The sequence below is a fragment of the Alexandromys fortis genome, unplaced genomic scaffold (genome assembly GCF_014885135.2).
Source record: "Alexandromys fortis isolate MF-2015 unplaced genomic scaffold, M_Fortis_MF-2015_v1.1 scaffold_55, whole genome shotgun sequence".
Lineage (NCBI taxonomy): Eukaryota > Metazoa > Chordata > Mammalia > Rodentia > Cricetidae > Alexandromys > Alexandromys fortis.
In genome coordinates, this window is record NW_026067936.1 from 2044499 (window position 1) to 2069075 (window position 24577).

Below are 24577 nucleotides of genomic sequence, written 5' to 3' on the forward strand. Positions count from 1 at the left end.
CTTAATCAACTTAATTTACTACAGTATTTGTGCATTTTCTCTAACAGATATGTGTTACTTTAAAAAGAAAATCAAGAAAATAAAAGACGGGGTCACAACTTATCAGTAGAGTGTTTACCCAGCAAACACAATGCCTTGTATTTAATCCCCAGTCCACCAAACACACAAACTAACTCAATAGACCCCGTACAGAAAAACACACGCACAGAAGTGGGATGCATATAAAGAGAACAGATAACAAAAGTGGTGTGTGGCGACCTCGGAGGATGCATTTCCATTATCAGTTTTCCTTCTCTGATTTGCCCCTGACAGGGAGAGTTCCTTGCCTGGCAATCTTTGCAACAGTCGCCATATGCACACTCGGCAAATGACTTGAGCTTACAAGAGCTTCCTTCACAGCATGGGTCCGACTCACATTCCTGCAAACAGAAAACAATCACCAATGAATAAGGAGCCCTTGGCAGCACGGCCACTGGTAAAGTTCTTTTCCTGACCTGTAATTTCATTCTAACCTAGCCAGCGCTGTTTCTCCCACTAGCTGTGCTTCAAGGCACATCGGCCTCGTTAGCTCCAAGTATTTAAGTCTGAACACATTTCAAAAGACAGCTGGTAATTCCATAATAAAATACCAAACACGGAGGGACTTGAAGAATGGAAATGTAATGGTCGGAGAGATGGCTGAGAGGACTGGAGCGCAGCCTGCAGAGCCCGAGGTCGCCGGGTTGAGTCCCAGGTAAGTAAGTCCATACTGTGTGAATGTGTCTGTGTCTCTGTGTAGTCTGTGCTGTCTGTGTGCTGTGTGAGTGATGTGTGCATGCATAATTAATCAGGAAAAAAGAATGGAAATGTATTTTTCTCACAGTTCTGAAAGCTAGAAATGCAGGGAGAAGGCTCTCAGAGAGCTTCTGGGAACCCTCTCTTGCAGGCTGGCATACACAGTGTCTGCAATGCTTACACTGGAGAGAAGGCTGAGCTAGGGAAACAAACAGCTACTGCTTCGTCTAACAACACTGACCCTAGTGAATCAGGGATCCACCCTGCAGCGCTAATCTTAAGTATTTCCTCAGAGACCCCATTGCCAAAGACAGCTTCTCTGGAGGTCAGGAGAATCCAAAGGGTTTAAGAGAAGGCATCAACCACATAAACTAGAAAACAATTGTCTCTTAGGATATGGGAAGGCTTTCCAGACCCAATATGGTTGGGCAAGGAAAATGGCTGAGAATAATACAGACTGAACAAGTGTGTTCTGAATCTAACGGCAGCCCAAAGGGAAAGGGTTCAGTGGGTATTCCAGGAGGAATGTATCTGGGGTACAGTAACAATGAAAGGTGCACAGAGCTGAGCGCCCTGCAGCCAGGGATCTGAGGGTAAAGGAACGATTAACAAATGGAGCCGGGGACCCACAAGTAAAGGAAGGATGGAGCCAGGGATGCACAGGAAAAGGAAAGATTAACAAGAAGACACTGGTCCGCCAAGAGGAAGAGTTTTTATTCTGAGGGTCGCTGGAGGAGGAATCAGCTGCAATTCACTTAATAAATGAGTCCAGCTGAACAAACACTTCTTGAATGGCATGACCAGCACGGCTAACACGTAAAGAACTAACCAGCTATGTAATACCAGTAACAATCCAATAGCTACAATAAAAACAAAAGACAGACGGGTAACATTTAAAAAGAATGGTATCACAGTGCTTGCCGGAAGCCATGGCTTCATGAGGTAGATCCCCGGGTGCTGACCAGACCCAGAGACACAGCCACACAACACCGTGGCAATCCTCATTTCACCACAAAAGCCCACAGCCACTCCTCCACCAGAGGTGCCCAAAGCCAAACTGAAGGTCAGCTGACCTGCGGGGTGCCACAGTCGCACTCTTCCCCAGGGTCCACCAGCTTGTTTCCACAGGAGGGGGCGCTGTAAGCTTCGTCAGGCTTCGGGACATTAAGAAGGCAACTTCCTCCCTTGTTCAAAGTCAACTTCTCAAAGTCCTCCGCACTGCAGCTGCTGAAGTTTCTCGAACCTCTACAATAAACACCAGGAAAACGGTCACACATCATTGTAGAGTTCATTTTGTTGTTCTTAGTCAGACCATTAGACAGTAAGAAGTAATACTGTGAAATGAAAAGCAGAGACTACACAAAAGTGGGCAAAAAATGAGGCTATCTATCTCTAATAAATACAGGAATCGCTTTAGTTAGTACATGGTTCACCATTTAAAGTCACACTGTACTGGCCTCCGTGGAAATATCTTCCAAGCATATTGCATGTTAAAAGCTCCTTCACAGAAAATATTTGTAAACCATATATCTGAAAAAGGGTTAATACTTAAATGTATAAAGAAAACTCAATGGTAGAAAAACATCTCAACTTAAAAATGAGAAAGTCGTCTTGAATATACATTTTCAGATAGAGATAATAAATACCCAAGAGCTGCATGAAAAGGGGATAAATATGCTATAGAACATATGTATACATTCCATTACATGTGTAAGTAGGTATACTGTATGTGTGTTTGTGTATGTATACACATGTATGTAAATATATAATATTATTTAACCTCAGAAAAGGAGACCCACAATATTGGCTACAATATAATGAACTTAAGAGGATTCTGTGCTAAGCAAAATAAGCCAGACACAGAAAAGAAAAATATCACATGATCTCAATCATATGTGAAATTATAAAAAAAAAATAAAATAAAACAGTAGAAAACAAGATGGATGGGAGCGAATGGGGAGGGGAGGTGAAAGGGCGCACGCCAACACACATGCAGGGCTGGCAAGTGTGGAAGTCACGTACAACACGAGCGCTGCCACTACTACATAGTCTCTGGACACGTCACTACACTGCCGCAGAAGGAAACCCGGGTAGCTATGTAGGGTGATGGATTTGTTAGTCTGCCTGACAACAGTTACCATTTCACCACCTATGGATAGCGTGTGTCATCCCAGCACTCAGGAAACTGATCAAGAAGATAGAGAATTGGAGGCTAGACTGGGCTACAAAGTAAGACTGTCTCAAAAACAAAAAATACAAATTTTCCTTTCTTTTTTTTTTTTTAAATACAGAGTCTCACTATGTATCCCTGGTTGGCCTCAAACTCACAGAGATTCACCTACCTCTGACTCCTTATTGCTGGGATTAAAGCTGTATGCCAACCTCACCCAACCACATTACAGATTTCAAACATCAACAGTAAAAGCAACATATGTAATGTCTATAGCACAATAGGCATGTAACATGCAAGGATATATGCAGTGTGATATATAATATATATAACATACATGTGTTATCTATAATATAAACATATATGCCTATGGTGTATACAATATGTGCGCATATACTATGTATCATTTGTACACTAGGCACACATATCTATAACTGATAACACATAGTGTATGCATGACAGGCATGTATATACACATATGTAGTCAATCCTTTGCTGTTACCAGAGCAAGATGGACGAGCAGCAGCGGGAGTAGGGCATACAGAAGCAGCCCTGCCTGCAACCGGACGGAGCTTATGGAAATACAAACAACTCAAACCCACAGATCCTTTCATGACACTTTCTGCCCCAAATTGCCTGTCAGCACTTTTGTTTGCTAACAAGGAAGCAATGAGCCTGCTCCTGTGCCTAGAACATTCCAATGCTGTTAACTACTAGACACAGTCTGGATGTGAGAGACTGGAAGGTGTTAGTGGGATGGCAGGAAAAAAGAAAGGAAAAAGACTACAATTGTTTATAGTAAAAGAATAATTTAAAAGCAAAGCTGACTTGTGAGAAGGAAAACTCTCCCACAAGGTCTGTGATAATGACAACCCATTTTGCACTTTTTTCTCACTACACTTGAGGCTATTAGGGGGACCCCTTGGTGTCCTAGCAAACACCTGTGCATCCAACACAGACCTGTTGGGCATCTGCTCAGATAAGGTGATCTTCTCAGCTAAAGGAATAAAACCGTGAGCAGGGCAGAAACCCTTTCTGTGAGGCCCACACTCTAGAGAAAGCAGCAGACTGCAGACCTAGTGCGCAGTTTCCCTAGAAGGATAAAAGGTGATAGTAACGCTACAAGGAGGCGATGAACCGTGGGGAGGCTGGAGTGCTTGGCGTTCAAAAGGACAGCCAGTCCAAGCACTTGATATCATGATACTTCAATCAAAACTGGATATCTGAACAAAGGATATCGCAGAGAGAAAGGGTAACATGAACAGAAACCCTAAGGCAGAGGCTGCAGCATGTTCTAGAAAGAAGGAGGGGTGAGGCCCTGCAAGGGAAGTAGTAAATAAGGAAATAGGTAAGGGAGACTGTGAGCAAAGGCAGGAGGAGGTCACAGTGCAAACATGGCTTCTTGCTGTAAGGGAAGTACGGCCACTGTGCGTGGGCATGAGACCAAACGAAAAGGACACACTCTGACTCATGTCAGTACGGACACTGCCACTACGTTACACAGGAAGACTGGAAGAGGTTCCTCCCAGAACCCACTCCACAGACAATGATGAATCAGAATGAGGTCCTGGGAATCAGGAGAAGAGGACGATTGTTTCAAGGAACAGCATGGGAAAATACGGAAGACAGGGCTGAGTGACAGAGGAAAGTTAGCAGTACTGAATGCGGGAAGTCTGTGGGCAGATCAGAGCCTACAGGGAGGAATGTGGGAAATGATTGGAACAGGTTTTTAATTGTTGACTTCCTCTCACTGATTGTGCCTTCCACACAGGTCTTGGTAATGCTGGCTGTAAGAATGTGTTCATCGGACAGCCATAGCAACCGTGCCGGAGTATGTCTTGCCTACACACCAGCTCCTAAGTACCACCCGCACAGAGCCTCCACCTTTAACAAAGGCTATTTGAAGAGGCTTCTTGTTCAGCAGTTGAACCCCATTTTCTCATAAACAATGTTTGAAGGTGGGAGCCTAGAGCAAGATACAAAAAAAAAAATCTATTTCAACTAAAATGGAGTCACTATAATACGGAAACCCTAACAAAATCATAAGCATTTGCATCTATTTATAGCTGATGGGAGCTGGGATTTTAGGGGCATGACCAGACACTGGCCTCAGCAATGCCATAGAAAGACTAAGACAACAGAAAAGCTAATCCTCCACCAACCATCACAGGATGGCACCCTACCCTCTGTCTGTTACTCTAAAGGATACAAGAATAATGATTTAACTGGGCGGTGGTGGTGCACACCTTTAATCCCAGCACTCAGGAGACAGAGGCAGGTGGATCTCTGTGAGTTTGAGGCCAGCCTGGTCTATAAGAGTTAGCTCCAGGACTGGCTCCAAAGCTATAGAGAAACCCTGTCTCAAAAACAAAACAAAACAACAACAACAAAAAAAAGACAAAAAAAAAAAAAAAAGAATAATGACTTAAAACATCCCCCCCCAACTTTTCACTGAGTTTTGAAAAATTACTTCAAACTGAAATTTACAATGAAGGAAATGATTTGTCAGGATATGACCAAATATCACACCATAACTCACTGCTTACATTGCTGCTCTATTTCTGTAAGAGTTACAGAAAGCAGAAGTGACCCAGAACTGTGGGACAGCATGTAGCCTGGCACCTATCCTCACCTCTGAAGGCCTTTCCCCTTGAATCTCTTATCTCAGGCTGGCTGTAATTCACTTCTCATTTCCCTAAAACCCTGTCCTCCTCAGCTTCACCTACAGCCACATTTTAAGCAGCTCACAGCTGGCCTGTAACTCCAGCTCTGGGGGATCTGCTGCCCTCTTCTGGCCTCCTGAGGTACCTGCATACAAGTAATATATTCTTAGACACACAGACACAGGCACACACAATAAAAGCTAGGGGAGGAAACCCATTGCTCTAGACAATTGTACTAAGAGAAGAAAAGGCTCCGTTACTCACGATGCCCCTGAATTCATGATGCAGCTCTTGGCTCCGCAGAAGCACTCTCTCCCATCATCGTGATTCATCCCAAGGTTATGACCCAACTCATGGGCGACGATGGACGCAAACGTCTCCACGGTGATTTGCCCAAACTGTGCAAACACGGGAAGGGGCAATTAGGAAGTGTTTTCTCCATCAGATTATTTTTGTCCAGAAGCAATGTATCTACTATAACGCTGACTCTAGTCAGCCCAAGCGTAGAACACCAGCCTTTATGTGCACACACTGATAAGAGACTGGAGCGGGGTGACTCATACACTGATAAACAAGTGTATCATTTGTAGATCATTCCCTGAAGTTTATAAGAAACGTGTTGACTTCTTTGAAATGGAGCCTGTTTCCTCATTCATAAAAAGATAACATCCTGGTAAATTTTGCTGTCATTTGGACACACCTGGGAGGAGGGACTTTCCAACTGAAGAACTGCCTGGATCAGACATGCCTATGAGACATCTTTTTGTTTGTCAGTGGGTCTAGAGAGGCCTGACCACTGTGGGCAGTTTCATCCCCTCGGCAGGTGGTACTGGGCTATAAGAAAGTTCTCTGAGCATGAGCCAGAGAGAGAGCCAGGACACATCACTCCTGTGTAGTTTCTTCTTCAAGCTCCCACTCTGAGTTCTTGGCCTGTGCTCCCTAAGGGATGGACTACGGCCCGAAGTTTAAGTCAAATAACCCTCTCCTCCTCTATGGTGCTTCTGGTCATGGTGTTTATCACAACAACAGAACAGCAAGCTAGCACAGCTAATAACACATATTAAATATTAAAAACGTGATTCAGTCTCTAGGGAAAGAACATGTCTGCTACTCCCACCATGTCCTTCATAATGTCCAAACTACCGCCGTAAAAAACTGAGGGAGGAAGCATAGAGTCAGCCAATGCTGGAGACTGCCCTAATGCCTATATCCCAAACTGTACTTAAAGAACAACGTACCACATTAATCCCACCTGCGTGGCTCCTTGAACATACTGTTCCTACAAATGCCATTCCTGCAGTCCCACCAAAGCCTTTCTTCCTAAATGAAAATATAAAGTTATAAAATGTACTTGGAGGAAAAAGAAACACATTAGTCTTGTTTCTATAGGTAATCTTAACCACACTGACAAAAACCTATAGAAACTGGAAGAAAAATGAGAATATGATGTTAGTATTACAAACATAATTTTTAAATTTTTTCATACAATGATGATGCCTTTATGTACCAAGCCAAGTTTGGGGTTTTTCCTTGGTCATAGATATGCTCTGGGCTAAAAATATTTCTAAAAATGTATCATATTTATCCATTCAATAAATGTTACTGAGGAGAGACGGTAACACAGTAAATACATTCACAAGGGATTGCCTTCAAATCTGTAAAGGGGAACAACTTCCCCTGCCAGAATTTTATACCTAGCCAAACATTCAAAGACAGTTACAAAACATTATAAGAAAAAATAGTTTAAAAAAACCACTGAGTAAGTATGAGTTAGGATAATCAGAGCTCAAACTGAGATGATCTTTAAATCTATCCTTATTAAAAGAAAATGTTTTTAGCCAGAAATCAATTTTCTTTCTTTCCATATAATCTTTTACACACAAAAAATATAATAATAGTAACTGCAAGATACGCTGTCTCAAGGTGAGGAAAGAAGACACGGGGTAAAGAAAAGATGAGCCACACACAAAGGAGTGGCGAGAGAACAGAATGTCTCTGCCACAGAGAAAGTCCTTTTTCTCATCATGTCGCCCACAGCATTTGTTAAAGGCACTCACAAGACCAGCTGCGCACTGTCGTGCCTCTGGCGCGTTATGAGGAACTTCTCCCGCCACTGTACGAAGTTGCCCAGCACATCGCCAGCACCTCCGACTGTGTTGATCGGGTTTTTATCTGTCCAGATTTCCAGGCCCACTAGAACAATTCGAATATTTAACATGATATACATCTGGGGAGGAAACAGAAATGGGACATGAAAAACACAGTAAGAACATGAGAAGAAGTGGGGGCCTGAGGGGACAGGCAGGTCCAGCTGGCCTGGAGTTTTCTGTGTTGCTGAGGGTGACCTTGGACTCCTGACCCTTCTACTTCAGTCACCCGAGTCCTGGGGTTACAGATGTGTGCCATCACACCCAGTGAAGAAAAATACTTGACAACATTCATGAAGAAATATGACCATAAAGTTAAAAACAGGATTATCTGCCCCAAAATGAAAGTCTACCCTTCACCCATCAAGGATAGAGAACTAAGATTCAAACTCCTTTTTATTCCCACTGTAAAATCTGACAAACACAGGAAGTTCACAGTTTTGAGTAAATTTTGTTACAAAACCTTCCCCCATTATGTGGTTTGGACCTTGAACGTTGCTAATGGTCCATTGATAAAAGCTTTTCCCCGTTCCATAGTGACAGTACAGAAGGTGATGGAGCCTTTAGAAAATGGAGCCCAGTAGAAAACGCCAGGCCACTGAAGGCTTACTTGCAGAACACTAAGGAAGCACGGCCTTGTCCTCTCCCTCTCTCTAGATATCCGAGCCTTGGGGTGAGTGACCGTACCCCACCCCGCATGAATCCCACCCCGCATAAATCCTACCCCGCATGAATCCCACCACACACTTCACTCCATCCCTCCGTGAATGCTGCCTCAGCACAGGGCCAGCAGGCAAGAGAGCCAATCAACCTCCTGCACTATGCACCTCTATAAGGTGACTACCTCGAGCAGTTTGCTACAGCAGTGGAAAGCTTACTAGAATACAGATAGCATGGATGTTCAGACATTTTACGGCAGAAATGTCAATTCACTCAATCAGTAAACCATAAACATTTCTAACCTCGTACCTAAAATCCTAACCACGGAGATACCAAAGCTTTCCATAAAAGCACAATAGAATTCCTGTCTATTTCACAGAGGTATCGTGAGGAATAGGCTTTACTTCTAGACCACTAGGAGTCTTCAAAAGAATGATGTCAAGACCATCACTACACCTGAGTTCACATCCCGGCAGTCTCCCACTGGACAAACGCCAGCATCTCTCTTTCTCTCTGTCTCTGTCTCCCTGTGCTTGTCTCTGTCTCTCTCTGTCTCTGTCTCTCTCTGTACCTCTTTGTCTGTCTGTCTGTCTCTCTCTCTATGTATTTGTGTGTGTGTCTCTCTGTGTGTCTCTGTCTCTCTGTCTCTGTCTCTGTACCTATCTCTCTCTGTGCCTCTGTCTCTCTCTCTCTCTCTCACACACACACACACACACAACAGCAGCATTATTAAAAAATACTATCCTTTCAGTAAAGAAAAGCAAAGAGCCTTCCATGAACATCAGAGCACCATGCCCAATCTGTTCCAAGATGAGGCAGATGCTGATACGAAACCTCTTGCTATTCTGAGTCTTTTTACATTTCTATTTCCCTTTTCAAGGTTATTCTAAAGATTACAGAACAAACATGTATACATCCGGCGGTCAGAGTTTTAAATTCTGCCCTAGACTGTGCGCGTGGGCAGCACACAGAGAAATACAACTTACGCTATCCAGGTAGTTTGCTAGGCGGATCATCTCTTCTCGCACAGCAGTCTGGTTTTTTCCCATCATGTCATACTGGAAAAGTAAAAGAGGAAAACCACAATCACAAAGTGGCCAAGCAGTCTAGATACCTGCACTCCCCTATACTAGAGAGAAAGTGCCAAGGATTTCCTCAGAACGAAAAATGGAAGCATCTAGACACTTTGCAGCATTTCAAATGAACCAACTTCCTTGTGGTGGCTAAAATGAGAACCATCTGGGAGACTATGGGATAGTCTCAGGAGTCTGAACACCTGGTCCCCAGTCAATACTGCCGTTTGGGGAGCTTAGGAGGTGGGGATTTGCTGGAGAAAGTATGCCACTGGAGCGGGCTTTGTAAGTAAAATCGTCCCGCCATTTCCAGTTTACCCTCTCAGCTCTTAGCTCCAGCCACCATGTCTGCCACCTGCTGCCATGTGACCCCACCATTAGGGATCTAGCCCTCGGGAACCATAAACCACAATAAACTTCTTCTGTGGGCGGCCGTGGTCATGGAGCGTTCCCACAGCAACAGAAAACTAAGACACTAAGGGACATATTTTAGTGATAAATAAGAGAAGAATAGTAAGGCACAATTATTAGAGATGCATGGAAGTCTTAAGTTTTCTTCAAATGCATCTAATTTTAGAATACATTTTCTTCTTAATATTACTCTCACTGATTTTTACTTGTTTGTTTGTTTTCAAGACAGGGTTTCTCTGTAGCTTTGGAGCCTGTCCTGGAACTAGCTCTTGTACCTCAGGTCGGCCTTGAACTCACAGAGATCAGCCTACCTCTGCCTCCCGAGTGCTGGGATTAAAGGTGTGCGCCACCACCGTTCAGCTATTCTTACTGACTTTAATACAAATTATTCTCAAGATTTCACAAAGGTACAATCTTTAAAAGCTTAGATAACAGCATGAAAAACTATGTAATAGATTTCCTAATCTTTTATGTCTTAGGCTAATGCCGTCAACAATAAACTATTTCTAGACTCAAAGCTGAACTAATAATGAGAGGTTAGTCCAGCATCATGAGTTCAAAACTGTTATGTGGCTAGAAAACTAGAGATACAGAAATTCTACCATGTTAGACCAAGTGCTTTATTGATGCTTTGTTTGTATCCAGCTAAATCTGCACATATTATTTTACTGTTATTTTTAAACAACCTACTGCTAACAGAAAGAAAAGCTTACGGAGTTTGTGACCTTACTCCATGACAAAGGTCCTAACAACAGAACCTGTGGCTGTATCTGTTCAGTCAGAGCCTGCATTTCACAGAACCTGATGGAAACGGAAGCACTGTTACTCTGAACTATTTTCTATGAGTGTAGTCAGTCTCTCTGGGGAAAACCATGGAGAAAAATACTTTCAATCTCTATTTCTGCCACTTATCCAAACAGTCGACAGAGCCTTTCGGCCTCTGCGGGGGCTGGGTTCACGCTGGCCCCTTCCCTGGCTTCCTTCTGCCACCAGGGGCTCATAAGCACATCAAGTACACGTATGTGCAGCTCTGACTAACCAGGGCTTTTACCAACCTACACACAAGAAGGGACTTCTAAAAATCAGGAAAAGGGATCTTCAACATGTTCTCTGTGACTTGCCAGAAAAGACCTGCCGATCAGATCATGTTTATGAATAATTTTTCATACAAGCCAAAGAGGTAAAAGTCACCCGGAAAATTACCAATCATGTATATGATTTATATTTATATTATATTTAAATTATTTAGGAGCAATGTGAGAAACCAATGATATTGTAGTAGCTGAAAAGGACGCAGTACCTCTTGTAAGCAAAACAAGCAGCTCAGTCTTTCAGAACAACTATGGAAAGTGTTCGGCTGTTGCCCTGTAACCTGAAAATGCTTAGCGATTCTACAGCAGGCCCAGCCCTGGGCTGGTCTCTTAGACTGAGGAAGACATCCTCTGAAACAGCATAAAGCAAGTCAGCCTCACGGGGCGGCACCCAACTGTGCTGGCATATAGCCACAGCCTGTCAAGTAATCTGAAAAGGGTGACAGATACAGTATGAGACAATCCCTACGAGGACTGGGGTTACACTGTCCCATTTAGGTCTGTGGATAAAGCTAAGTCAAGCGGGAATGAGTACACACCTATAAATTCTGCACTCGAGAGACTCAGGCAGGAAGGTTAGGCGCTCAGGACATAGCAAATCCCTGCCTCCAAATAAATAAATAAATAAATAAATAAATAAGTTAATAAATAAGCTATTTTAATCTTGAGATGACCACTTAAGCCAACTATTTATCATGTTTTATATTTTCTTCATAAGTTACTCACTTCTCAACTGCTTTTTTATGAAAAGGGGGAAAAAGTCAGCAATTCCTACCCTTTCCTTGTCTACAACAATGAACAGCTCCACGTAGCGGGTCTGCGGAAGAACAGCTCTTCGCCTCTGTTAAAGACAAGCACCAAAGAACAGGTTTATTAGGAGACCAGATACAGTCTGCAAGAGCAACAACCAGACCAAAATCTAGTCATGTGACTTCATTCTGCTAAAAGCAGTATCATCAGTTGGTTTACTTAGCACACCCATGTCAACATCACAGAAGTAGCTGCTATTTGTACTGATAAGAGAGAAACTCTAAGGATAAAATGGGTTTTCTATGTCTTTAAAGAGAGCAGAATCACTGTTTTCTTAATTGAAGCACATATACATAGACCTTGTAAAGGGAAACCTGATTACCATGCTAAGACAGAAAGAAAAACACCAGCTGAGAGCTGAGAAAAAGATGGGCAGGGTCGCCAGTGCAAACACACGGCTTAGTTATGTCCTCTAACAGAAATTCGTGCCACAGAGAATAAGCAAATGCTTAGCAGCTCTCCAGCGCTAGTGAGTACGGGCATGACATGGTCAGGTGATGGTTATCTGAAATATGCCTTAAGGCAGCGTTGTGGTAAATACTCTTAATCTCACAGAACAAAACCGCACGCCTCACCCTCACCCAGCATGTGTGCCATGTCACCCGTGGGGAAGCACCCTACAGCTGAGGCAAGCTGGCAATCCAGGGCATCCTCAAGAAGCCTCAAAGCAGGACCTGAGTGTCCCTGAGAAGTATCTGAAGCAATAATTACTGTAAATCTCTCTCTCTCTCTCTCTCTGTCTCCTTTCCTCTTTTCTTTATCTCCCCCACCTAAAGCTGGCGGTATCTAAGTAAAACCTCTGCTGCTCTCTTGGCCACAGAGCAATGGTTACCCAGCAGTGCCTAAGAGATTGCTGCTTAAGACTTAAGCCCTCCTTGAAAATGTCGACTGCCTCCTCTCAGTGGCCAGAACTACCTATTGCTCATCTTCCCATACCCTGGTTCTCGTCCCAAGACCTGGCGTGGAGCTGGGGAAAGACAACAATCACCATTTCAGTGTGAAAAGGAACGATTTCTTAACAGTCTAAGGCGAAGAGAACCATCATTGCTCCTTACACGCAGCAGCTGAGTCAGGCTTGGATGCTCCTCCTCATAGTCCTTTGTGGCCTTCTTCTCTGTGTCCCCGTTAGAAACGCCACATCTCAGAGGCTCCTGGTGGACACCGTCCATGGGGTAGAATATGTGCTCGAAGTGCGAGCTGTTGTGCAGAGGTTCGATGCCGAAGCTGGCGTTCTCAAGGTGCAGCAGTCCTCTGCGTGGTGCGGGGCACAGACCAGTGTAGAAGGAAAAGAAACACACAGGACGAATCAGAAGCTGACTTTACAGTGCAGTCTCGAACAAGCAGAAGGGAGGGGTGGAGAGTCCAGCAGACATAAACGTCACCTTTTGGTCCTCCACTTACTCAGCTCCAACATGAAGCCTGCAGAGCAGCTGGGAGAAAAGGCGGAGCTGGCGCCAGAGTCTGACCCCAGATATGTTTTCTGTGAGCCCAGGGACTCCCAGCGGGTCATTTATCCTTGGCCTTAGTATAGAATCTACACAGAATGGTTCCCATTAAATTATTTAATATGCACAAAATACTTGGACTATTTCCTGGCAGACAGAAAGCATTAGTAAGTGTTCTTTCTTAAGTGACGCTGATGACAGCCATCATTTATAGCTGACCTGAGGATGGAAAGTAGTACCTATTAGTTCAGTCAATCAGGACAGCTCCTCACACTCGGGCCTCCACAGTCTGTAACAGCAGCGCTACTATAACTGGTGTGTGGCAGGAGTTCTCCGGGCCTTGTTTACTGACCTGAATATGACCATAATTTGCCTATCTGGATATGATAATAATGAGCCCTTTTACTGACAATGTGCCACTTGCATGAAATAATACAGGAAAGAATTTTACAAGGTGCTATAGGAACTTAAAATGTATTTCGTTACAAACAGCAAACTTTCTGAAGTCTGAAAAAATGAAATTCTCCCAGTGGACATTACAACTGAGCAATTAATTACTAGGTTTTTCTAAACAAATATTCCAAGAATATCTGAAGCATGCCTGGAAAGGTTTTTAGTAACCTCAAAGTAAGATCCAACTTTATTAGACACCAAAAGGACCCAGTCTGGAACCAGGAGGAGAGGTAAGGGCGGAGCAGGGAGACAGCAGGGGATTCCTCACCTGAGTCCGGAGCAGACGCTCACAGCGACGGCTGAATTGTGCATGCCCTCCACGTAGCCCCGGTAATGGCAATGTTTCTAAATGGAAAAAAAAAAAAAAACATACTCTTCAGACGCTGCTGTGCTTCTCAAAACCATCAAGATGCTACAAAGCCAACCGAATTCCTGAGGCTAACCTAAGAAACAACCTAAGAAATACCACACGCGGGCTCCAGGCTACCTGAAGACGATCTGCTGTCACTCAACAACACACAAATGTCCAGGCAGGGATCCCCAAGGACACCAGTTACCAACAGTCCTGCCCTGTGACCTTCCAGTCCAGAAACAGCAGGTTGGAGTTACACTGCATTTAACATTTTAAGTTACAGTTGGCCCAGAAAACTCCAGCGGAGAATTAATGTGTAAGGACCTGGTTGAGGGCTGAGAAGGCCCCCCCAGAAAGGAGGCCATTCTACACAGCATTGGGTGAGTTCCCCTTTTCCCCTGGGCACATTAGAAATTGAATGAAATGTATGCCCTGGCAATGCTGAAGCATGCATGGACAGCCTGTATATGGCGGTTCTGTTGAACTTGTCCATATTGGGTTTCATGGTCTAAGTTGATGAGGACGACTGACCAGATCTCTTCCTCAACAGGGCGCCAGATCTCATTACAGATGGCTGTGAGCCACCATGTGGTTGCTGGGAATTGAACTCAGGACTGTTAGAAGAGCGGCAGTGCAGTGCTCCTAACCACTGAGCCATCTCTCCAGCCCCAGGGCACACTAGCTACACTAACCTATATATAGCCATCTTAGAAAGCTTAAATGCCTTTATCCTAAATTTGGGGCAAGAAATTAATCAGCCAAAAATACAAAAGTCAGCATCACTTGCCAACAGCAAACTTGAGTGCACCAGGAGATTTTGTCACCTGTAAGACAGCCCCAAAGCACCATATTAGAAAAGCCACAGTTAGGGACTCCTACCCTATCAGACAGGAAGGTGCACACCAGGCCAGTGAGTAACAGGACACACCGACCACTGACATCTGGACCACAAGCAAGTCTTTCAACAAACGGGAGTGCATGGAGGGCTTCCTACAGGCACATTTTAGCACACTGGGCAAAGGTGCACCTTTAATAATGAATGCTGCTATCTACTGAAGAGACACATGGGAAAGAATAAACTTCGTATCACAGGAGAACAAACTCCAAATAGATCAAAAATCAAAATGTAAAAACTGAAAGAGTATAAAATGTTAGAGAAAACGTGAATAAAGCCCTTTAACCCAGGAGAATGGATGAAAACCTCCAGCCTGTCACTCAAAACCTAGATGCACTGGATGGTGGCAAATCACTGTAATCCTTGAGGCTGAGCAGGAAGAGCTGGAGTTCCGGGCCAGCCTGGGCTACAGGTAAGACTCTGCTCAAAGTAATGATAGTAGGATTATCTAGGTGCAATGAAAGGAAAGAGGAAAGACTTTACTACATTAAAAAAATAATTTAAGCTTCTACACGAAAAGAAAGGCATAAAACCCTCAAAAGCAATAACCAGAAGGAAATATTTGCAAATTACATAACAAAGGGTTCCTATCCCCAAATATAAACACCTCTTAAACTGGAGGTTCTCAGCCTGGGGTCTTGACCCCTTTGGAGGCTGAAAAACATCCTTTCACAGGGGCCCCATATTAGATATCCTACATGTCAGATTTTTACATTATGATTCATAACAGTAGCAAAATTACAGTTATGAAGTAGCCACAAAATCATTTTAAGGTTGGGGGCATTGAAGAGAACTGTGTTACAGGGCTGCAGCATTAGGAAGGTTGAGAAGCACTGTCTTAAATACCTAGTAGGAAACTGGACAGAGGACAGAACTTACAAACGCACTCACATATACAGAACTGTTAGCCAGCGGGACCTGCGCAGGCTGTGTCGCTAGTAAGACACACTGGGAAACGAGAAAGCTGGCCAGTGCCAACAGGTGACCCTGAAGTCAGAAGCCTGACGACGTTTGTTTAATAACTTGCCTTTACGAAGTATTTCCACAGCATTCTATCTAGTTCTGCTACAGGTGCCTTATCTGTGTGACCAGATCTGCCAAGAAAGACCCAATACCTCCAATTTTACTAAAACCTCATTAATGGATGAAAGCCTGCGGTCTGTCAACACTCAGGCCGACTTTGTCACAAACCCTTGCCCTCTATTCAGCCCGCAGATGAACATTAACAAACCACCACCTGTTCCAAGGCCAAAAGGACTTTGTCCCAGGTCACTGCATGTTCTCCTAAACGTTATTTACTGCTCCGGATCGTCCCCAACGCCCCCACTCCCAGAGGAAACAGTATGCGAGTTTCTAGAGTATGCTAGGCTAGCTGTAACCACACTGATTTCTTACATACTGTAGCCTTTCCCTTTTATGTGCTAATAAATCTGTATTTGTTTTCTCCTATTTAATCTCTGTCAGCTCAGTCTAGCAAACTTTCAAAGAATGGGGAGAAATTTTCTCCTTACCAGCATAATTCTCAAAAACAAAACACGTCGTATTTATAGGTTAACAAAACTGATACTCACACTGCATGGCTGCAGTGAAGAAATGCCCGGTGTGCACCACAGTAAGGATACACCTGGTGTGCACCTCAGTAACGACACAGCACAGTAAGGACACGCCTGGTGTGCACCTCAGTAAGAACACACCCGGTGTGCACCATGCTGAAGCACAGACTCAGGGAAACTCTGACCCTTCTGAGCAGAGCAGAGCAGAGCCACCACAGAACAGCCCACTAGCCCAGGGCCCAGGGAGCCTTGTCATCCATTCTCAGAGAGTCGGAAGTGCAACAGTGACAAGGGGGCAGAGCTGGGAGCAAGTCTACCGAGTCCCAAGATAACCCCAAAGTCCTCAGACATCATAAACACAGAGCAACTCAGGCACTTATTTTTCTGTCCTTGTGAGAGCCTGAAAAGAGCTTTATAAATTACTTCAATCTTAAGGAGGAGAATCTCAAAGGAAAACATTTAAAGTTTAAAAATATACATGTAAATTAATTGTGTATTATAGACAATACCGTGTACCATAAGGGACAATCCAGCCACGTGCAAAGAAATGAGAGTAGCTAAGTTTTACTTTTTATTTCAAATCTATTGGCACACTTTCATTTGTTTGAATAATATTAAACAACCAAGAAATAATGGAAATACTCCATGTTGATACCTGATATTTTTCAAACATATAGCATTCTATAAAACTAAATTCTATAAAATTATTGAAGTTTCTATACAATTAAAATCTAGTTTTGAAATTTTAGTAGACAGTCTTTCAATAATGAATAATTGTTATATTTATTTATAAATTGCCAGACTATCTCTTGTAAACACCCCTCAAGTATTACCTCATTAAAGTCCCCAGTAACTCCATAAAGTCGTAACTACTATACCCATGTTAAAGTGAAGGCACCAAACACAAACAAGTTGGTACAAAACCCTCACCAGACAATAAACACGGAGCCAGAATTCAAGCTTTAACTGTGTCGGATGGGGAGGAGGCTCCACAAAGAACAGTAAGGGCTCAAGGGCATCAACTGTGGTCTTTGGCTTCTTACCGTCCATCACTGGATGGATAGAAATATGGACAAATTATATTTTATCTGGAATATGCTACAATGTAAATTTAATCTCTTTACTAGCTTCCTATTAAAATAATGCAAAGTTAAGATAAAATAATCAGGCCGGGCTATGATGGTGCAAGCCTTTAGTCCCAGCACTTGGGAGCCAGAGGCAGGAGAATCTCTGTGAGTTTGAGGCCAGCCTGGTTCCAGGATAGTCGAGCTACATGGAGAAACCCTATCTGGAGAAAAAATAAAAAATAAAAATAAAAAGGGAATGAGTGGACTAGAAATAGACAAGGCAAAGTCAGCATTTCCTTGTGGTTTTGGGTAGTGCAGACTAAAGCATCTGCTTCCGGTTCTTGTGAAGAATGCTACAAAGGTCCTCAATGCTGTACATGATCCATCTAACGTGAGGGCGGTACAAAGTTCAAGTGAAGAAAGAACATAATCTGCGGGAGTTACGACTTCTCATGAGCACTACTGCGGAAGAAGTGTGCACCGCCTAAGTGCCCAGGGAACTGTGACACTCCTCCTCCTGAGCAAAGCTAGACCTGTGCATCGCCAGGAAGAGACACCACCAGGCCAGGCTTCGTCTGCCAATTACTTGGAGGATTCCAGGCCAGCTCTGTCCCTGAGAGGGTTCTGTTGCCTGATGCAGAGAGGACCACACCTCTTGAGAAATGAAATGTCAGCAAAAAAAAAAAAAAAATCAGAACATCAGAATACGTAACAACAAACAAATGTGGCTTTACTGGACGTAAATAACAAAAGGAAGGTAACAGTTTACCAAAACAGTAAACCCTTCACGATCAGTCAGCACTGTCATTAGAGAACAGTTAGTTACTTTCCCATCTTATAAACGCAAATCTTTTATTTTTTTTCTTTCAGTTTTTCAAGACAGGTTTTCTCTATTTAACAGTCCTGGTTGTCCTGACTTGCTCTATAGACCAGGCTGGCCTCAAACTCACAGAGATCCACCTGCCTCTGCATCCCGAGTGCTGGGATTAAAGGCGTGTGTCTCCACCACCACCTCCTGGCTTTAAAGACAAATCATAACTAATGAGTGCAGGAGAGTGGTATGGTGTGAACCAGTCTCCTCCAGGGCCATCATACACGGATGGGGAAGGTGTCCTGCGGGACGGCAACTGTGCAGTCCAGGGAACCTGACAAGAACACACTGAAACTATGTAAAGTTTCGAGGGGAAGATAAAGTACCTGCATACTGGGACGGTCAGACAGCAGAGAGCCTTCCTCGTTGTAGGTATAAACTACAAAGTCAGTAGGTAAAAGGTCTCTAGAAGAGGAAGAAAAGAGATGTGTCAAGTACCAAGAGCCGAAGGCACAGCTCGTAGGACATTGTTCTCAGGAGAGAGGCAGAAATTAGCTTTTAAAAACGTTTTACCTGCTCCACTATTGTAAAGAAAGTGCTACTGCGAAACCAAAAGCTAACAAACAGACTGGGGTTTAGGACATTAGCTGAGCGACACAAAGATACGATTCGCTCTCCTGGTATGACGCGCACAAGAGAACAAGCGACGCTGCTGACGCGCTCATGTTTGTACAAGACAAGTAAGAATTTTATATTCCTTTCTACAAAGTCCTATGTAAACAAGAAACATCACTGCCTTAACCTAGGTATGAAGACAAACGCCTGCTGTCAGTAGTTAAAGGAAATGCCTCCCCCTCACTGAGGAACAGCTGTGTGAACCATGGGGAAGCAATCTTCTCTCACACTAACCTCCAGGCCTTGTGGAAAAACAGGGAAGCAGGATGCACTGTGTGGTTCAAGTTCAAAGCAACCCGAAGCCGCCCAATACCAACTGACCCTCCTGTCCAGACATGGACAAACTGATGGTTTGCCCTGCTTGCCCTGAGTGACTTCAGCTACACGACCACTGTGGCACAGAAAACCCTTGGTGAAACTGTGCCTCTGCCTCCTTGAATACAGGAAGCCCCATGGCAGCAAATCTGGAGGCAAAGCCGTCCCTGTAACTAAGAGCCTGGAGCACTTGAAGCTCTGAGACTCCAGAGTAATCTTTGTCCCATGTGTCTTTGAGAAGTCCACTCTGTTGCTTTGTGGGCAGTATTCAAAGGAGCCTAAGGAGCTGAGTCTTTTCATAAGCTGATATCACTGGGCACTGGAGTCTATATATACACATGCACCACACACACCAGACACACACCGTACCACTCACACACGTACACCCCATACATCCTTCACATACACACACACACACACACACACACACACCAGTCACACACCGTACCACTCTCTCTCTCACACACACACACATCCTTCACATACACACACACATGCACATACACACACACACATACACGCACCAGATACATACCATACCACTCACACACACACCCCACACAACCTTCACATACACACACAGCATTCCACTCACACACACACCCCACACATCCTTCACACACACACACACACCATACCACTCACACACACACGTGCACGCAAGCACACACATACATATACCACATCTTACACACACACATACACACCTTTTACTCTCCCTAAAGGTAAATTTGGAAAGAATTAAGCTATGCATGCCTGGCTTCCCTCTGCACTGCCTCCTAGAAGTGCAGCCTGTCCAATCATAGCATGAATTCCTGTGGACTTCAGATGCAGGCCTACCCCTGTGCAGCAGGGTCAGCAATAACTAAATCTGCTGATTCCAGGATTCAGACTCCACTAAGCAATATCCATCTAGAAAAGAAATCACTATACTGCTGAGGGAAAACATAATTAAAAAGGCAAAATAAATGAAGTTTCTTACGTGTTTCTTTCCAAGTGAATAACATGCTGTTTTCCTTGCGCCTGGATGACATAAGACACCTAAATGCACAGAAAAGGGAAAAGGCAATAATAAAACACCGTCTTGTAAATTACTTTTCAACGTATCATAAGAGGCAGGAAAGTTCATTCCAAATTAAAGTAACTTAGCAATGCCTGCAACAGTTAATGGAAAGTTTTCGTTTTTTTTGTTTGTTTGTTTGTTTTGTTTTTTGTTTTTTTTTTGAGACAGGGTTTCTCTGTAGCTTTGGAGCCTGTTCTGGAACCAGCTCTTGTAGACCAGGCTAGCCTCAAACTCACAAAGATCCACCTGCCTCTGCCTCCCAAGTGCTTGGATTAAAGGCATGTGCCACCACCGCCTGGCTAATGGAAAGTATTCTTAAGTAATATATATTCTATTTACCTCTGTCTCCCTTTAAACCCGGATAATGGAAAATTGCCTACACTTTTGGCTACTCTTTTTTAATTTGTTTTAGATTTGTCTGTCTGTTTGTTTGTTTTGTGGGGGTCTCTGTGAAGACCACAGCCAGCAGAGTGTCAATCTGCAAGAAGCAAGAAGGAAGTCTGGTTCAATTTAACTCATTAACTGCTGTTAGTTCAAACTTTGAGAGTCTGGCACCAGGTAGTTTATTTTAGGAATATTTAAGCACAGTACCATTTGGAAAAAGTTTCCTGTTAATAATTAGCTCAGTCCCATGTTCACAACAAAGCTTAAGACATGATTCCATAGACACTTTTTAAAGTACATGTGACCTCTTCCATAAATACATGTTCTAAAGGTTGACTACATGTGACATTATAGGGTTCAGGTGTGGTCTCGGTCATACAGATAGTGTGAAAGTCACCAAGCTATTAACCACCTCCACTCCCAGCCTCCTGGGCAGGGAACAGGTGTCTCCGCCTGAGATGTTTAACAAGCCTGGTTTCCCTAGCGCTTACCGGTGAGCACCAGAACTTCCTGGCCTCCTTCATGATTTTACACATAGCACGCTTTAATTGTGTGGATGTATGTGTACTATGTGTGTGCCTGGTACCCCTGAGTTCAGAAGAGAGTGCCACAGCTCCCGGAACTGGAACTGTGGATGGTTAGGAGCTAACCTGTGGGTGCTGGGAAGTGACTCTCAAGTCCTCAGCAAGAGCAACAAGTGACCTTAACTGATGAGCCCTCTCTCCAGCCCCAGCTGTCTGCTCTTCCTAAACGTGTTCCTGAATCAGCTGTAACTTCAGGAAGTAGTTTCCAGGGCACCAACATGGTGCTTCCTTTGCAGAAGGAGCTCTTCCTTCTGTTTAAGTGAGTTTCGAGAGATTATTTAGTCCTACAAAAGTGGACAAGAAATTCCTGTTCTCTCGTGACCTGCTCAGCTTATCTCATCAACTCTACCCCACACTTTCTCCTCCTGCCAGCGGCCCCGTGGAGCAAGAACACATCCCACACAAACGTGGCAACCTCACCAGCAGCACTTCAGTTTCTTCAACAGTGATAGACAGTGCCATCTTGGAGTTAGTTCGTTATTTAGATAACTCTGACTTTGTCATCTTCAAGTTCAGGAGACCCTTTTCTCTAGCCCAAACAATTTCCCTATTCTAACTATAGGACAAACTATTGATCGTAAGGTCATGAACAAGGCTTGATCCCAAGGACAGCACTACTGGGAGGTGTAAGGAATCTACATGTACATGGCTACCCCATCAACAAACAGAAAAAATCTTCTCCAGTGGAAAAACAACACTCCATTTCCTTATAAGCAGTTTTGCTATTTTTTAAATCAGCACATAAAGTATTTGATAGTAAAACTCATACTCAGCCCCTGAAACAACCACTGCTGCAAATATCACCCTTCATTAAGAAAGAAGAAATTGAAATTTCTTTATAGTCACAGTTCTCAAGAGAGAACTCACCTGCTTGGAACTGGACCTCAGAGCTTCCCTTCTTTCTCTAGTTAGTCTCCAAGGTGTTATAATCTCATAAGAAGAAAGATGTTTGGTCTGCTGAATGTCTGCAGCAAAAAGAAAAAAAATATAACAACGTGAGCCCGAAAAACCTACGTGGTACCTAAATACCGGAAATAAAAAAAGCATGTGTTCAGCTGGATATAATGCTGCATGTTTTTAATCCCAGCACTTAGAAGCAGAGGCAGAAGGATCTCTGTGAGATTGAGGCCAGCCTGGGCTACACAGTGACTTCCAGGACAGCTAGAGCTACATACTGAGACCCCATCTTGAAAATAAAAAAACTAAGTGTTCAAATCATTGGGGGGAACACCTGATAGTCAAGTGATTTTTTTTAATTTGTATTTTTAGTTATTATTCTATTTACCAGTGTTTTGCCTTCATGTTTATCTGTGTACCATGGGTGTAAATGGTGCCCGCAAAGGTCAGGTGAGGATGTCAGACCCACTAGAAGCGGAGCTACAGAGAGCTGTGAATCACCATGTGGGTACTGGAAATCGAATATGGGTCCTGCGGAAGGGCAGTCAGTACTCTTAACTGATGAGCTGTCTCTCCAGACCCTCCTGTGACTTTTTTATATACAATCCTAGACAAGGATGAGAGTGAAAATATTTCCTAAGGAAAAGATGCCAGTCTATATCCAAATGTGTGTGTGTGTTTATGATGTTAAAACAATCATTTTCAAACACTTTGCATCTGTATACTCCAGCCCTTTTCCTCAACATAAGTCTTTTGTTTTAAAATCTTGGGGCATAAACAAAAGAAAAGAGCATGAGATTTAATATGGCAGAGTGCCACGTGCCACGCTGCAGCTCAGAGCATGCACTCGTCCCTCACTCCCTTATGCCTCTCGAGTGATGGCATCCTAGGAGAGTAGCTGAACACTGGATAAGATGCTAAGAAGGGGAAGATCCTTTCACTATCAATGGGGCAACTCTAATCTGTACTAACAGTGGACCAGCTGCCTCATATGGACTGACTACACCATGGATCCACCAGAAGAAAATGTTACACAAAAACATTAGCAGTTCAGAACTCTGGTCATGCGCACTCACATTCTAAAGTTATCAGTAAAACCGAGTGTCTTAGTTAGGGTTTCTATTGCTGTGAAGGGACACCATGACCACGGCAACTCTTATAAGGGAAACATTTAATTGTGGTGGCAGCTTACAGTTCAGAGGTTTAGTCCATTACTGTCATGGCTGGAACAAGGCAGTGTGCAGGCAGACATGGTGCTGGAGAAGGAGCTGAGAGTTCTTACATCTTGACTCACAGGCAACAGCTTGAGCAACTATGAAACCTCAAAGCCTGCCTCTGCAGTGACACACTTCCTCCAACAAGGCCACACCCACTACAACAAAGTCTCACATCCTGATAGTGCCACTCCCTTTGGGCCATTTTCTTTCAAAATACTACACGGAGTACAACCAGAACTGAAAGATAGGACCAGACATGGTACTGTGCTCGTCAATCTACTGGTTCTCAACCTGTGGGTCATGACCCCTTTGGGAATCGAATGACCATTTCACAGGGGTCATCTAAGACCATCTTGCAGACCATTTATTTACATTATGATTCATAACAGTAGCAAAAGTACAGTTATGAAGTAGCAACAAAATAGTTTTATGGTTGGGGTCACCACAACATGAGGAGCTGTATTAAAGGGTCACAGTATTAGGTAGGTTGAGAACCACTGCTCCCAGTACTTGGAAGGCAGAGACAAAGTCAGATCTCTGTGAGTTCAAGGCCAGCCGCGGATACATAGTAAGACATAGAAAGGCCCTATCCCAAAAGGCCACCACAAACTGAACAATAAATCATGTAGAGGTTGGATACAGTTTTTCCCTTCCAGTGTCATTACTAAGGGCATTTCTTATTCACTGTTCTCACTGTTGTTTGTTGTTTTTGAGACAAGCTCCCACTGGTCATTCAAGATGACCTTGAACTCATGACCTTCCTGCCCTGTCTTCCCAGGGTTGAGATGATAGGAGCTCACCACTGCACCCAACAGCCACAGTAAAAGTTCTTTCAGGGAAGTCTGGTGAGGGAGACAGTGACTGTGAGGGGACAGTCACCGTGATGGAGACGGTCACCGGTGAGGGGGCGGTCACTGTGAGGGGACGGTCACTGTGAGGGGATGGTCACTGTGAGGGGATGGTCACTGTGAGGACGGTCACTGTGAGGACGGTCACTGTGAGGGGATGGTCACTGTGAGGACGGTCACTGTGAGGACGGTCACTGTGAGGGGATGGTCACTGTGAGG

The 24577-nt window shown here is 43.9% G+C and overlaps 1 protein-coding gene across 5 annotated transcripts in view; it reads right to left on the bottom strand.

The window, feature by feature from the left end:
- Positions 1–24577, bottom strand: part of Adam9 (ADAM metallopeptidase domain 9) — a 53923-nt gene that overhangs the window by 19688 nt on the left and 9658 nt on the right. For 3 of the 5 annotated variants that reach the window (XM_050146746.1, XM_050146745.1, XM_050146747.1), the window contains exons 2-13: positions 22264–22361; positions 20348–20406; positions 18762–18840; positions 13966–14042; positions 12855–13050; positions 11765–11830; positions 9401–9472; positions 7665–7834; positions 6846–6927; positions 5872–6005; positions 1848–2019; positions 327–419 (exon numbers count right to left, since the gene is read on the bottom strand). In XM_050146746.1, the coding sequence (XP_050002703.1) occupies positions 327–419; positions 1848–2019; positions 5872–6005; positions 6846–6927; positions 7665–7834; positions 9401–9472; positions 11765–11830; positions 12855–13050; positions 13966–14042; positions 18762–18840; positions 20348–20406; positions 22264–22361 (1298 nt within the window). Of the gene's footprint in view, positions 1–326; positions 420–1847; positions 2020–5871; positions 6006–6845; positions 6928–7664; positions 7835–9400; positions 9473–11764; positions 11831–12854; positions 13051–13965; positions 14043–15971; positions 16011–18761; positions 18841–20347; positions 20407–22263; positions 22362–23485; positions 23642–24577 lie in introns of those variants that run through there. The other 2 variants (XM_050146749.1, XM_050146748.1) reach the window with 2 other exon arrangements.